This window comes from Marmota flaviventris, chromosome 7, assembly GCF_047511675.1.
Source record: "Marmota flaviventris isolate mMarFla1 chromosome 7, mMarFla1.hap1, whole genome shotgun sequence".
Lineage (NCBI taxonomy): Eukaryota > Metazoa > Chordata > Mammalia > Rodentia > Sciuridae > Marmota > Marmota flaviventris.
Window position 1 is genome coordinate 116,768,580 of NC_092504.1, and position 15,031 is coordinate 116,783,610.

At 40.5% G+C, this 15,031-nt stretch overlaps 1 protein-coding gene across 7 annotated transcripts in view; it reads right to left on the minus strand.

The window, feature by feature from the left end:
* The window catches only part of Tmem131l (transmembrane 131 like), a 172,403-nt gene that overhangs the window by 54,003 nt on the left and 103,369 nt on the right, over positions 1–15,031 (minus strand). For 4 of the 7 annotated variants that reach the window (XM_071614594.1, XM_071614591.1, XM_071614596.1 and 1 more), the window contains 7 exons: positions 6,531–6,608; positions 6,176–6,329; positions 4,597–4,655; positions 4,151–4,259; positions 2,732–2,828; positions 2,088–2,241; positions 1,110–1,280 (listed from right to left, as the gene is read on the minus strand). In XM_071614594.1, coding sequence (XP_071470695.1) covers positions 1,110–1,280; positions 2,088–2,241; positions 2,732–2,828; positions 4,151–4,259; positions 4,597–4,655; positions 6,176–6,329; positions 6,531–6,608 — 822 coding nt within the window. Of the gene's footprint in view, positions 1–1,109; positions 1,281–2,087; positions 2,242–2,731; positions 2,829–4,150; positions 4,260–4,596; positions 4,656–6,175; positions 6,330–6,530; positions 6,609–13,456; positions 13,778–15,031 lie in introns of those variants that run through there. The other 3 variants (XM_071614595.1, XM_071614593.1, XM_071614597.1) reach the window with 2 other exon arrangements.

Genomic DNA, 15,031 nt, shown 5'->3' on the forward strand with positions numbered 1-15,031 from the left:
CTGCACAACCATTACAGCCCATAATGACAACCGTTGGGCCCACAAGACACAGCGCTGTCACGTGAATTGAAGATGAAATTAGTTTCAGGACATTCCTAGTGGCTTCTGTCTTTTTGATTTTTTTGTTTGTTTTTAACTGTCCTCTAATCCTCTGAGAAACTGTCTATCCATCTAAAGAACTTCTTGCTACTCAGGGCATTTAATGCTCCACTTCTCAGTTTTGGGAAGAATAGACTTGCTACTTCCTCATGCACCTGAAACCTGTTCTCCTGCTCCCTCCCTTGGTCACTCTTCTTATATGCATCTCTTGTTTAGAAAAAGGAAATTTCTAAGAAATCTTCCCTGCTCAAAATATGAATAAATGAAATTAGCTTTACATTTTTGTTGAGTTTGATTTGCAAGGTCCTACCTTCACACTTACAGCCTAAACATGAGCATTTCTAACTATAAAATATCAACACCAATAAGTGAGAAAAATCATAAAGATGGTTGCATGAATGTCTCATAGTGAAAAATTAGAACCCAATATTATATAGAATAGCCTGGATCAAAAGGAAGCAATAATAACTAAATGAAAAGAAATAAAACGTTAAGAAAAAAATGAGACATGATTAAGATAATCTAAATTAAACACAATTTACCCAGATTTTAGAAAACATTCTCTTGTGAACTCTTAAGCTTTCGACTTGTCCCATTTAAGAAAATTCAAGGATTATAAGCAAAACTCAAAGTCACTTAAAAAGTGGTCTACCTAAAGCATTTAAACCAACGTGATTTATCTCAAGGCAAGGCCCTGAGTTTCATCCAAGGCACCACTATATTAAAAAAAAAAAAATTTTTTTTTTTTTTTTGGAAACAAATGAAAATGAAATCTATTTACATGCTTATCTTTCAATAATCAATTGCTTCATGAAAAATAGACTCTTTCCAAATAAAAATTTCCAAATCTGAAAAAACTGATCTAAGATTGGCCTGGTAATGGCCTTCAATTTCTTAGGTAGCCTTAAAGAACATGAACTTAACCCTGTTAATAAAACCCAAGCACCGTAAGTAAAAAGAAACAATAATTATCAAGAAATTTATAACACACATGGTGTTGTAAACAATACCTTGGTTGGTGCTGAGAAAATCTGTAGAGGTACTGCAAAAATGGCACCTATGTTTGTAGTCAAAAATACATTGGTGAATAGATTTATGGCAATGTCTTTAACAGCAAGTTTCAAAGAAAATATATTCCAACAGCCTGGAGGTAGAAATAAAGGGCCAGTGAAATTCAGAATCTAAAAAGAAAAGAAGCAAGAGAGATTACTTTTCCTAACACTGATTAGGATTAAAATAATTACAAAGTATGATGTTGAAGTTCTTCCATATTTTGGAAAAGCACAATTTGACTCAATTCATTCCAGATCAAGGACGGAAACATTTCTTATAGAAATGATAGGTTTCAAATACTGCTTAATATGCCCGTATTTTAAATTTCACAAAAGTAATCTTCAAGTGATCATAAATGGCATTTTCAAAAGCCTACTATATTTTACCACAAATAAGGTATATAATTACTATACATAATCTTGTTTATAGAAATCATGTATTATAACATTTTTGAGTAATAGTTAAGAGTAAATATTCTTACAGAATATAATGATGCTCATTTTGAGATCCATGAAACTCATTTTGAGATCCATGAAACAATTGCGTTTGAAAAAAAGAGAGAGATCCTAGAAGTAATTCTAAAGGTTTTTAAAGAAAAAGAGTTGCTTTAAAAATAGGTCAAAATTAATGAGTTTTTTTGGGGGGTGGGGTACTGGGGATTGAACTCAGGGACACTCAACCACTGAGCCACATTCCCAGCCTTTTTGTATTTTACTTAGAGACAGGGGCTCTCTGAGTTGCTTAGCACCTCGCTTTTTGCTGAAGCTGGCTTTGAATTTGTGATCCCCCTGCCTCAGCCTCCCGAGCCGCTGGGATTAAAGGCATATGCCATCACGCCCAGCCAAAATTAAATTTTATAGATATGAATTTCATCACATTTGACTTTGAACAAAGCTTAAAATAGGTTAACACTGGAAGAAAAACACCATACATACCTTTAAAATGTGCCTAGCCTCCTTGGAAACAAACACATCCTTTAACACAATGTTACGGTCAAAATGGTTGAGGTACCATATTGACCACACTCCTGATGTGTTCTCATGACTCTCCACATGAAATTGGGCTGCAGAAGGGTCCACTCTGAAATACCTGTGAGCAGAAGACACGCATGCCATCAGCCCAAGTGCAGAGAACCCCAGCACTCCAGGGAGATCCAGGTGCCAACGGGGGATGCCACAAGATATTATGGATGCTGCCAACGACCACAACAATCACCTCCTGAACCATCTGTTCGCATTTGCAACACCTGAGGGCCAGGACAAAGTGGCCCCACCATGACCAGGGCAGCTAATGGAGGCTACCAGGACAAAAGCAGGACCCAAATTCTACTCAGAAAACACCATCTAAGCACTCCTTCCCACACACCTGGCGGCCTGGCCCAGAACCTACTTCAGACTGAATTATTTAGTTACTCTTTCCCATTCTGCCAAGGCACCTCTCCCTGCTTATTAGCAGTGTGAATGCACAGCAAAGAAAGTCCAGGAAAAGACCCATAGGACTCACATGAGCTATAGTTCTGAAGACCTACTAGGGGAGGAAAAAACCCCATATGACTTCAGGGAAAGCAAAATGAACCTACCCCTGCACCACCGGAGAGGAGAGGCATGCTTCTAGTGTTGGAGTGATTTTTGATTTCTTCACATCTTCTATCATCCCACTGCCACAGGACATAGCTGCTTTAGATATTTAAAAAAATTTTTTTAAAGTGAAGCATAAATATTTTTTCTTTCATTAAATCTGAACAAAAAATAAGGTATAGTTTTTATAACTTTTTCTTAAAAGTTTTTTTAAAAATTTTTTTTTAGTTGTAGACGGACATAATACTTACATTTATTTATTTTTATGTGGTGTTGAAGATTGCCTCACACATGCTAAGCAAGCCCTCTACCACAGAGCTACAGCCCCAGCCCAAGTTTTTATTTATCACTTTTTTTTTTAAAAGAGTTTTTTCTTTTTTATTATTATTATTATTTATTTATTTATTTTTAATTTTTTTTTTTTAATGTTTATTTTTTTAGTTTTCGGCGGACACAATATCTTTGTTTGTATGTGGTGCTGAGGATCGAACCCGGGCCGCGCGCATGCCAGGCAAGCGCGCTACCGCTTGAGCCACATCCCCAGCCCTATTTATCACTTTTTAATTCATTTTTTATCACCATTAAAATAGTGAATCTTGTATATATGGCAGCATGCTCTCTCAAATGCCCCTGTCTATCTCCACTAGCTTGTTCCAGTTATCTGGAATATGGTGTCTACCTCCCACCGCTCCCCCTCTCTAAACCAATCTCTCAATTTTTTCCTGATGGGAGGGGGTGGGTCATTACTTGGGGATTTCTTTTACAAAGATCTGTCTTCATCATAAATAAGAGGAAAGTCCTTAGATCTGCCAGATGACAAAAGTGAAAAATGAAGCTCACTGGTGTTGAATCTTAACTCTCCTTTTTAAAGTTATACATATGGTGCAAAAACAGAAATTCAAATACTCAAACAAAAAATGTGATTCTAATGTGAACTTTGCCCAGACTTTGTAATTATCTTAGGAGAGGCAACTGCTGGCACTTTCTTAAGCACTGTCCAGGTGTTCTGTGTATATACAGGCATGCAGACACACTTTCAAACACCTACACGTCCACATACAGCTTGCACTGTATCTCCACGGATCCATGGATTTTTTTTTTTTTTTTTTTTTTAATTTGTGGTGCTGGGGATTGAACCCAGGACTTTGTGCATGCGAGGCAAGCACTCTACCAACTGAGCTATATCCCCAGCCCCTGTGGACACTTATAGCAAAATGCACGTATCATCAACAAGAGCTTTGATGTCACCCTATCTTTTAGAAACATTAGGGCTGTGGTTTATTAAAACCAAACCCATTTGCTTTTTTTTTTAAACCATGCCTCAGCTGTAGTTTGAGTACCTGCACAGAAAAAATTACCAAACAAACAACTAGATAACAAAAAAAAAAAAAAAAACACTCCAATATTTTTAAAATGTATACCTTTGCAACTAAAAGAGGCGATCTTTGTAAAGTTTGTTGTAGAAGTAGGCAGCAGGACTGGTTCAAACTGAAGAGACAGAGCATCTCTCTGTGAGAAATGATGTACATCCTGTAACAACAACAAAAAGTCCACATTACTACTCTCAGCCAGAATACTTACCCATTCCAAACCCACTCTGTTAAAATAAGTAAACAGCAGAGACTGTATACCTAGCAACTGCTCAGCAGATGTGTCTGTCACATCAGGGAGAGGGTGCTGGCACCCACCCTCCAGATAAGGCTTCAAGTAAAAGAATGGCTTTAAAGGAGAGCAAAAGAGAGTGTGTGCAACTGTTTCCACAACTGTCCTGAAAGACCCTCATGTTCTGCAATCTGATGCACCCTTATGATTTCAAGTTCTACTTGTGTATGAGAATTTTTAAATTATAATTATAATTTATAATTACCTGTATCCATATAAGGCTGTTTCCTGAATGTAATATATACATATTTACTGCTGATTCATCTGTTCAAAAGAATCAGAACAATGAGATTAAAACAAAGAGTCATCTCATCTCCACACCTTAATGATTAAACATTCCTAATAACTTCTTTTTTTTTTCAAAATGGAAATCAAAACTGGGAGCCATTTTCTTCTATGTATTCTTTTAAGTCACACAAAAAAGATCCTTACAAAAAGGCCCGATACCATCAGCTCTTAAAATGGTGTACAAGAGTCCGGAAAGAAATTCTGAATTTAGGGTCATCTGGTCTTTTCTACATCACACTAATCACCTGGACAGCTTCAAATAAAGCTGTTTTCCTGCTGCTTGGGCACCCCTGCATTTCCTTATTTAGACAACTATATTCAGAAAGAATGAAACTCCTGGCATCTTAAAACACATGCTTCCTTTTAGCCTTTACCAACGGAAAAGTTCCCCATGGGGCAGGGGCCTTCTCCACATCGATGTCTACCTGGCCATCACTACTCTGGCCAATTCTAGGACTGAAAGTTAAATGATGTTTGACTGACAAGACTGCCAACAGCACTGGGGTGCAGCTCAGTGACAGAGCACGCACTTAGAATGCATAAGGCCCTGGGTTCAGCCCCAGTACAAAAAAACAAGACTGCTAATTAAAAAACAAAAAAAATGAACTATGCTTTTGTATACGTTTGTACCATTTTAAAAAATATGAATACACATATACACTCACATACTGTCATAACCAAAGAATTATAATAAATCCCACATTATGAATTTCACGGATCATAGGATGTATGTCTCCTACAAAAGTTCTTAGAAAGTTAAACGGATGAATAGGTTGTTTCCGATAAATAGGACACCTACATCCAGAGGTTAAATTCATAGAACCGAACACAAAAATTTTACTCTAACTTGTCAGGCATCCAAGAATAACCAGCCCCCAGCTATTAAGATACAAAACAGCATGACTTGTTAACAGAGCCGCCATGCAGTAAAATTGAAATAAAGAGCCATCAGACTTCAAACACTGAATATTTAGACTACCATGGCCATTTGATTTGTTTACTATCTTCAAAACATTAAAAAAAAAAAAAAGCATTTACAAGGAGACTCAGAACAGTCTGCAATAGTCATTTAAGCTCCTTCCCCAAATAATATAGCCTGGTTAATAGCTGCAGGCTGAGAACCAGTTACTGTTACACTCCCTCCCCCACCCCACCCCACCCCACCCCAGGTACTGGTGATTGAACACAGGGTGCTCTACCATGGAATTACAAACCCAACCTTTCTTTTTTTTTTTTTAATTTTAAGACAGGGTTTCACTAAGTTGCCCAGTCTGGCCTTAAACTTGCAATCCTCCTGCCTTAGCCTCTTAAGTACAATCTACAAGTAAATGCTATCAAATGATAATACAAATTAATCAAAATATACCATAATGAATTTCCCCCCCTTTGGCAAAACTGGGGATTAATCTCAAGGTCTCAAGCATGCTAAGCCAGCACACCTACAATTGACTACATCCCCAGCCCTATGATGAAAATTTCTAAAGATTTCACCTTACCTGAGGTCTCAGATTTATCTGTTGCTACATAAACAATAGAGAGATGATCTAACAAATCTTGTGTGTTTTCTTCAAATTCTTTTGAGGAATTTTCCATTGTTACAATTATGTTCATTCGTAAGTGCAAAACATCATCAGACTCCAGATAACAATTCTGCGATTGAAGGGAAGGAGGGGAAAGTGAAAACTCAAAAAATTATCTGAACTTTGCAATGCCAATTTTTTAAAAAGAAAAGCACTTAAGATCATGGCATCTTCATTTCCAAGGACAGACAGACTGACTGGTTTTCTGTTATTCCTGTTGGTTTTTTTAAGTAGAGAGACAGGAAGAAGGAAGAAATACTAAATATCTTACCTTTAATTGCTGACACACTTTATTATGTAAACTGCATTCCAGCTGCACTTGCAAGAGGCTACTATTAGTGGTTTCTGCCTACAAGGAAAAAGAGGGGAAAGAACTTTATAAAGGATGTAAAAAACACAATCCAGCATTAATAATATACTATTCATCATTTATTCAGAAACCACATTCATTCATTTATTCAACAAATATTTGAGTATCTGCTAAATACTGGGCATTATTCTGTTTACTGGAAATACAACAGTGTGCAAAACAGAAAAATTAGTGCTGGGTTTACTTTCTAAAGGAAATCACAAATTCTTTCTTGGGCAACATGAAAATTCTCAGCATGGCAATAGGCAGGTGAATATGTTCTAACTATACATAGAACACCGTAGCTTCAGCGTTTCCAATGCATGTTGAACATTCTGTTCAAATGCTGGAGTTTGAAGTAGGTTTACACAGTAACAGTCAAATAATTGTTTTCAAGTGTGCCTTCTATCCGTACCTTTAGAAGCCATGACCCTGACCCTCAAGTCAGACAAAACTATAAAAGATAATACCCACAATTAAACTAGCTATCATTTTTAATATCGGAAGTGCTATGGGGGGAAGAGACAAAACTATGAGAAAAGAATGCAGGACTTTGTCAGGTTCCAAGGTCTTAGGCACATGGAACAATCCCAACCTATCTGCAAGGAAATGAAAAATCCAATCGAGGGACACAGCCGTTTGGGTAGGAGGGTAGGGGCTGCAGACAAATGTGAATACCCTGGATATTAAGTGCAGCATGTGAATCTGAAGAACCTGGGCCATAAAATTTCCTCAAGTTTGACGTCTCTGGCACCAGGACTCTATGTACTTGACCTGGGAACACGTCAGAGCATTGGGAAATCTCAGCTGGGTAAAACACACTCCCCAAACCCAGGCTGCCTTACACAGTGTGTGAGCATCTGTGAACTCCAGGAAGATGCATTATGAAGCCGACTCACAATCATGTAATATGTAAGACTTACTCAAGTACATATATAGAAAAACATTCTAGGGGCTGAGGGTGTAACTCATTGGTAAAATGTGTGCTGAGCATTTTTGAGTCCTTGGTTTCAATCCCCAGCTGGGGAGGGGGGGGGGGTATTACTTCAGTTGTCAGACAGTTTTAGTACAGAAAAGAATAAAACACACTACATTTTAAAGGTAATAAAACTATGTACAGTGAAGCCAACCTTATCAACGGGACCAAATGTTAGTCAAAGGCACTTTTCAAAAGTTGCTAGTAACCACTAGTTTTCTTAAAGAGAATAATAAGATTTATACAGCGAACCTAAAATCCTAAGAACTCGATTTTTAAATTTGTCTTTCTTATGAAAAAATCCCTCCACCAAGGACATATACCAAAAAAGCCCGTAACTTTCTAAAAATGCTTTAACCACAGTTACAAATGGTCTGCAAGAAGCCCACCAACAGGAGCTGCTCCTTTTGCTCTTGTCTCCTTCGGCCTCAGTGAACACCATTAACCACTTGTCCCTCTCTGGCTCCTCTCCTCCTCTCCAACCACCAGACCCTGGAGTAATCCTGGAGGCCATCTTGGCCCTCCTCTCTCTTCCTGAGGAAGCTCTCTGACAAGGCGAAGCCTCCAGCATTTATTTCTCGAACTCGGATCTTTCTGCACACCCAGAGTCCAACACCCCCCAAGCAGCCACCTTGGCTGTGTCCCGTATCTTAAGACCCATATTCATCAACTGTACCATTATTCATATGGTTGTGTGAGCCAGAGACCCAAACACCAACTTTACGCCACCTTCAAATCCAGAACAAAGTTAGAGTAACTGTTCCTCCCCAGAAGCCCCTGAACCCATCCATGTGTCTTCATTCTTAAATACAGACTTCCAGGGCTGGCAAACTATGCCACAGGCTAACTCCGGCCCACTTCCTGCTTCTGTAAACAAAGTTCTATTGGAACCCAGACCTGCCTGTTCCTTTCTGTACTTGCTTTTGTGCTACAATAGCACTGCCACACCTACAGCACCTTGCACCTGACCTTCTTAACACTCCTCATTATAATGTAACAAACTGGTCAAGGTCACCCTCCCCAGCAGACCACAAGCACCCAGTCTGTGCTTTTATCACAAAGTCTATATCACTCAATAGGTACTCAACATGCAGTTAGCAAATGAACAGAACAGTTGGCCCGCAGTCATAATCACAGTGGGGCTGGGCAAACTGGGAATGGGAAGAAACTAAAAATAATTTTAAAATACCTATAATAGGTTATACCAAACCTGACATTTGGTGTACTTCTGATCTGAACTATTCAAAGTTTAAAAAAAAAATCAGCATACTTTCAAAGTACACTTTTATAATTAAGATTCTTTTAAAGGAATCTGCAACTATGTCTTTTCCCTTAAATGTCTGAGTAGAGAGAAATTAATAGAAGTTCAAAATTCTGATTTTGAATATGGGTTAAAAGCCCTATGTCCAGTAATTTGATATGACTTAAAGCTTAATAGTTTGTCCTTTTGGTAAATTTCTACATGGATAAATTTATAATCTGACATTTTAAGCATGACAAAATTAGCTAGAAGCATGACAAAAATACACTCTATTCAAAATGCTTGGCACCAGAACTATTTCAGATTTTGGGCAGGGGGACTTGGAACTATTTCCATATACATTACGAGATCTCTAGGAGATGGGATCCAAGTCTAAAGACAAAATTTATTCGTTTCATATTTTATACATGGCCTAGTCATCGTTTTATTTATATAACATTTTAAATAATTTTGCTAATGAAACAAAGTTTGTGGACCCTGAACCATGGGACCTGTGATGTCAATAATGGGGCTCAAAAGGTCTCAGATCTTGAAGCACTTGGGATGACAGATTTCTAGGGCAGGGAAGCAAACCCTGGGGCTTCATTTCTTTGCTGTAGAGTACATCTCAGAATCCCACAAGGGGGAGTCCTAGCACCTCCAAACTGCCCGTGCAGCATGCTGAATTTTCTAAGAGAAATCTACAAGTTCGTGCTTTTCAAAAAGAATGAAACTTTTAAAAAGAAACTATGAGCAAAACATGAGCCATCTGAAGCAACTACTCAGACTAGCATTCAGGAGCCAACTGAGCACTCAGTGAGAGCAGGACATGGCCTAATAATCCACGGTGTGCCTGGGCAAATTATGAGAGAAAAATGAACAAAACCCTAATTCTCAGTTCTTGAAACCTCCCATATTACTTTAACATCTTAGTTCATATTTTCTTAATAGTCGTCATATAAAGTATGTGAAAGTATTCCTTTTAAGAAGATGGGAGGAAATGTAGTTTGAGGAAGTGACTTATCAAAGATCCTGGGGCCAGTCAGTAGGAAAATGGGGCATGGGGTGTTCCGGGTCTTTTCATGCAAAACAGTCAGTACTTGAGTATTTTCTCCGGGTACATGGGGTATATACCAAGTCTACTCCTCCTAGGTACTTACAGGCCTAAGCATTCATCAAAACAAAGGCACATAATTGAATATAAATGCCGATAAAATGCAACAGATAAGATAAAGAAATGCTAAAACCCCTTTCTCATAAGGCATGTACTCCCGTGATTTTGTGGTGAAGTGGGTAGGAGTTTGGGAAACTAGATATTAAGAGGAAAGAAATCATCTCCCTCCACTTGCTAAGAAACTGATGGTCTTATAAGCACAGTGAATTTGAGGGATTGGGTGCAAAAAAAAAAAAAAAGGAAGAAAGTCATTTTAAATGACTTGTATTAACAAGACGAAACTTAACAGAAGTAGACAAGAATCTGTATACTACATTAATCCAAAGAGAATGCTCAAGGCACTTGAATCATGATTTCAAGGTAACACTCACACACAAAAACCTTTCATTTAAGGAATATTATTATGAAATATAAAAGAGTTACTTAATAAGTGCCAACCTTACAGTCCATTTTTCTTAGACACCCTTTTCTCCTTGCTAGTTCTGAATGCTACATTTTGGAGCTCTTCATCAATCTCTTATGCCACCTCTGTTTCAACAGGAACACAGATTCTGCCCGTCCCCACCCCCCGCCAGGGAGCTGTGTCCACCGGAGTCTGCACAGCAAAGATCTTGTATTAAATGAGAGCTCTCAGGCCCCTTCCACATTACACTCTGACTCCATAACCAAATTCCTCATTTAGTGCTTCCTGCATGACAGACAGGCTCAGCTGAACTCTTAGCAAGCACCACACAGTTATTTGACCCCGATATGAAACAATAATTGTTTCAACCCCCACCCCTGCCCTTCCATTCTGACATTAGCCACCGAAACAAAATATGCCTGCATTGTCAGAACGACTCACAAAAACATTCTGCAAAAACTGGGAACTGGCTGGAATGAACTTTGTAGTTTTGTTTTAGGGGAAAAAAGGGTTAGTAATATGTATAACATTTTTTCTTATCCACATCATTTTAGAAAAGGCAGCAGTGGCTTTGTGGTCAACACAGATTCAAGGTCAAACCCCAGCCATAAATCCATGGGGACATTCTCTTCCCACCCTAAGACTAAACTTCGGCTTCTACAAAATAGACTTACTGAATTCACAGCAAAGTTATGAGCATTAAGTGAGCCACATACACCAACCAACAGCCTCAAAGGGAGAGTTTTTTTGTTTTTATTTGATTATTCACAAGTGATGCATTTATTTAGCCAAACTACAATAAACAAACGTGGGAAGCATTGTTTCCCACATTAAAGTTGTTAGAAGGAAACTCCTCTTCCTCACTCCTTTGGTTTCTAAGAGAAGGGATTTTTTCCCCCACTACAACACTTCAATTTCTTTTTGTGAGATTTCACAACTGGTTCAGGACCCAAGAAAAAAGAAGAAGGGTCATTTAAGGCACGCTGCCTCCCATCCCCTGAAAGTGCTAGAAACCCTGACAGACCAAAAGCAATCTGAGAATAAGTTAACCCTTTCGATAATAGGACTTTGGTGCAACCGAGTAGAGATGACCCATATGGCACAACACCTTGGTTTTTATGCTTGGGAAAATAACTTATTTTTTAATTACTACGACCTGGGCTGGCAGGTTCAGAACAGCTGTGTGGGACCTTGGTAGGTCATGCAGCGATCTTGGATCTGTCCAAAGGCATGTAGCTATTTTTATACAATTGGATGCTGCTGGCCCAGAAGCAAATGGCAAGTGGATCCTGAAGGTCGGGCTCAGGCCCTGAAACAGGGCCCTGGCTCAGCAAAAGGTCAAGCTTTATAATGCAGGCTGCTAAAGCTTGACTTTCACCAACATGGGCACAGTGTGTACTTCAACTGGTGTGGCCAAGGCAAGAATGAGGCTAGCAAAGGTACTGTGGAAGCAAACACTAAAATTAAACATAGAAGCACCATTAATTTAGCAACTGCAATTCTAGTTATTTACTCAAAAGTGGTCACAGGGCCTCAAGGAGATACCTGTACACTCATCTTCATTGTAGCATTATCCACAATAGCCAAAAAGTGAAATGTACCCAGATGTCCATCAATGAATGAATGAATAAAGAAAACAGGATGTACATCCTATGGAATAGTATGCAGTCTTCAAGAGGAATGAAATTTTGATGCATGCTATTAACACAGACAAATCCTGAAAACATTGTGCTAAGTGAAACAAGCCAGAAACATGACAAACACTACATGATCCCATTTATACGAAGGACCCACCGTCTAAAGACAGAAAGTAGATTACTACTTTCCAAGGGCTGGCGGACAGGGAATGAGTCTTTAGTGTTTACTGGTGTGCAGCCACAGTTGTGCAAGATGAAAGTACTCTGGAGATGGATGGGGGCAATGCCTGTACAATAGGAACACACTTAACACCTAAGATAAAATTGGTTAAAATGGTAAATTTTACCACAGAGGAAAGAGGGACGGGAACAAGTAAAAGCTGAAGGAGAACAGAAAACCTTGAAGGCCAGTGAAACAGACCAAAAAAGAAAAAAATGGAGATACCCTGCGCTCCATACGAGAAGGTATTTAAAATGGGGAAGCTAAATCTTTAAAAATGTACTAATAAAGGAAGACAGGAAAGATATCAGCAGACTAGAAGTGTCCCTTCCAACAGAGCTAGGGTCCAGTCCCAGGAACTATGGAGAAACACACTTTTAGGTCCCCCCTTGTGTTATGGTTTGTATCTTAAATGTTCCTGAGAGGCCACCAGCTGAAGGCTTGACCCAGCCCCCCCCCCCCCCACTCCTGAGAGGTCGAAGGTCCTCTAGGAGCAGGGCCATGGCCCTGCAAGCCCCTCCTCTCTGTTCCCCACATGCTTCCCTTGACTTACACACGGGCCCAAGGCAATGAGACCAAGCAACCGTGGACTGACCTGTCTGAAACCTCTTTTGTTTGTCTCCCTCCCTCTACTTTGTCTCCCTCCTCCAATCCTCCCTCCTTCTGTCTGTCACAATGGCAGAAAGCTGACGGACACACAGGGAGAGTGGGTGACGAGCTGGACCTTCCCAGCCCGAGGCAGGCTCCTGACAGGGGACAGCAACAGGAGGCGCAGACGGCTGGGGCAGATGAGGTGGGATAGGATCACTGCTTGGGCTCTGAGGAAACATACTCGGGAGCTGGTCAAGACAGAGAAACAAGCAGAAAGGAAACACGTTCAAGGAAAACCCAGCAGGGCCAGGAGACTGAGCCAGGCCGGACGCAGAGTCGCTCTGACAGGGGACTATCTCCTGGGTGAGACTGCCCAGTGCAGCAGAGAAAACAAGGACTTGCTTGAACAATGGATGTCCCCAGTGGTCCCAGAATGCACTGATTTGATCTCTCACCTGGAAGAACTGGTCCCTCCCCCGCAAAAAAAAAAAAAAAAAAAAAAAAAACCTCAAGAAACATAAAGGGAAAAAAAATCTATCACGATGTAAAGAGTCCACTAAGGAACCCAGAAGGACAAGGACCGATGTGAGAAGCTGATTAAACTGACCTTCAAGTGAACCTTCCTTAGAGAGGGGGACAGGAGAGGACCAGCAATTCCTGAAGTCCCAAGCCATCTTGCAGAGCAGAAGGCCACAGTCAACCCTGTGGAAGACAGCTGTGCACAGGGCCAAGCTCTTTCCCCAATGGCCCTTAAGGACACGAGCTTCCCACGCACCCACAACACCCTCCAGGATCTGCTGAAAACACCCCATTGAAGCAAGTGCAAACAGGGAAACGACCTCCCTGAGATGGAGGTCCCAGGCCTCAGCGAGTCCACGTGAGAGGCGATGGCAGCCACGCTGTGTTCCGGCATCGACTTCTCAGCCCAGGCATTTGAGATGCCCCGTCCCTCAGCAGAGCAGACACCATCCAGCCTGAGAGTGCCAGAAACAGGGCTCCAGGAAGAAACAGACCCACACACGCAGAGAACAAAGAAAGACCCAGTAACCCGGCTGCCACCAGTGCACATTTCTAAAGCTCTCAGGGAAGGCCAGTGTCTTGATGCCACTTCCTGAAAAAGGAGGAAAATCTGTACAGGTGGCTCTTCCTCAACCCCAAAGCACCTAGACTAGCCCCCTGGCTAACGGTGACCTCTCCCTGTCAAGTGTTATGGGCTAATGTCCCAGACTGTCAACAAGCAGTACCAATGGACGCCAACATCGGCCTATACTGTCTCCTTCCCTCCTTCACAAGCGTGAAATACTGGGAACAATTTCTGCTTAGAATTAGTACCTGGAGAGTGGAAGGAAGCATGTTTTCCAAATCTGGCAGATTTCAGGTTGACACTCTGATACTCCAGGGTGTCTTATAAGATTCTAGAATCAAGTGAGGCTCAGGAGAGTCTTACTACTGAACTACTAGAACTGCTGGAACCCAGAGGAAACCACACGCATTCTAGTGAGAGTGAGCCAGGATGCAGCGTGCTGAAGGCACCACCCCAGCTGCCCCCAGGTGAGGAGACCTCTTGAGCTACAACAAAGAAAACAAGACAGGACAACAACATCATCTGAATGCTAACACCCGCCAGGATAATTTGATATGGGTCTACCACCCTGAACTTTCATGTCTTGCCAGGGGAACTGAATCTGAATTTTAAATAACTCCTGAGAGTTTCATAATAGGAAAGGGTTTATATTCAAAAACTTTTCCTGAAGTTGTGATGAACGCGTTTAGCTATGTGCGGAGCATTAGTTCTAAGCTCTTTATATGAATTCATTCATTCACTAGCTGCAGCAATCCTATCCACAAGTGCTATTATTATCTATTTTATGGATAAACTGAAATACAAGGAGGCGAGGTAACTGGGCCAAGGTCACTCAGCTCCAAGATTATTACTCAGGTGTCAGGTTTGGGATTCGTCTTCTCATTCACGACCTCTCTGCCTCCCTGTGATGGGCCATGTCTACCAGGCTGGTGATTTTCACTGCAGTATCTTAACTTTGTGACTTGATCCCTCCGTGAAATCTCTGGTGAGCTGTATTGGATGGATCATAGCTGACATTATGATGGGAAACAGACACGGAAGTGAATGGCCTTGTAGCAGATTATGACTGAATTGATCTAATCCATTTCAGAGCTTTCC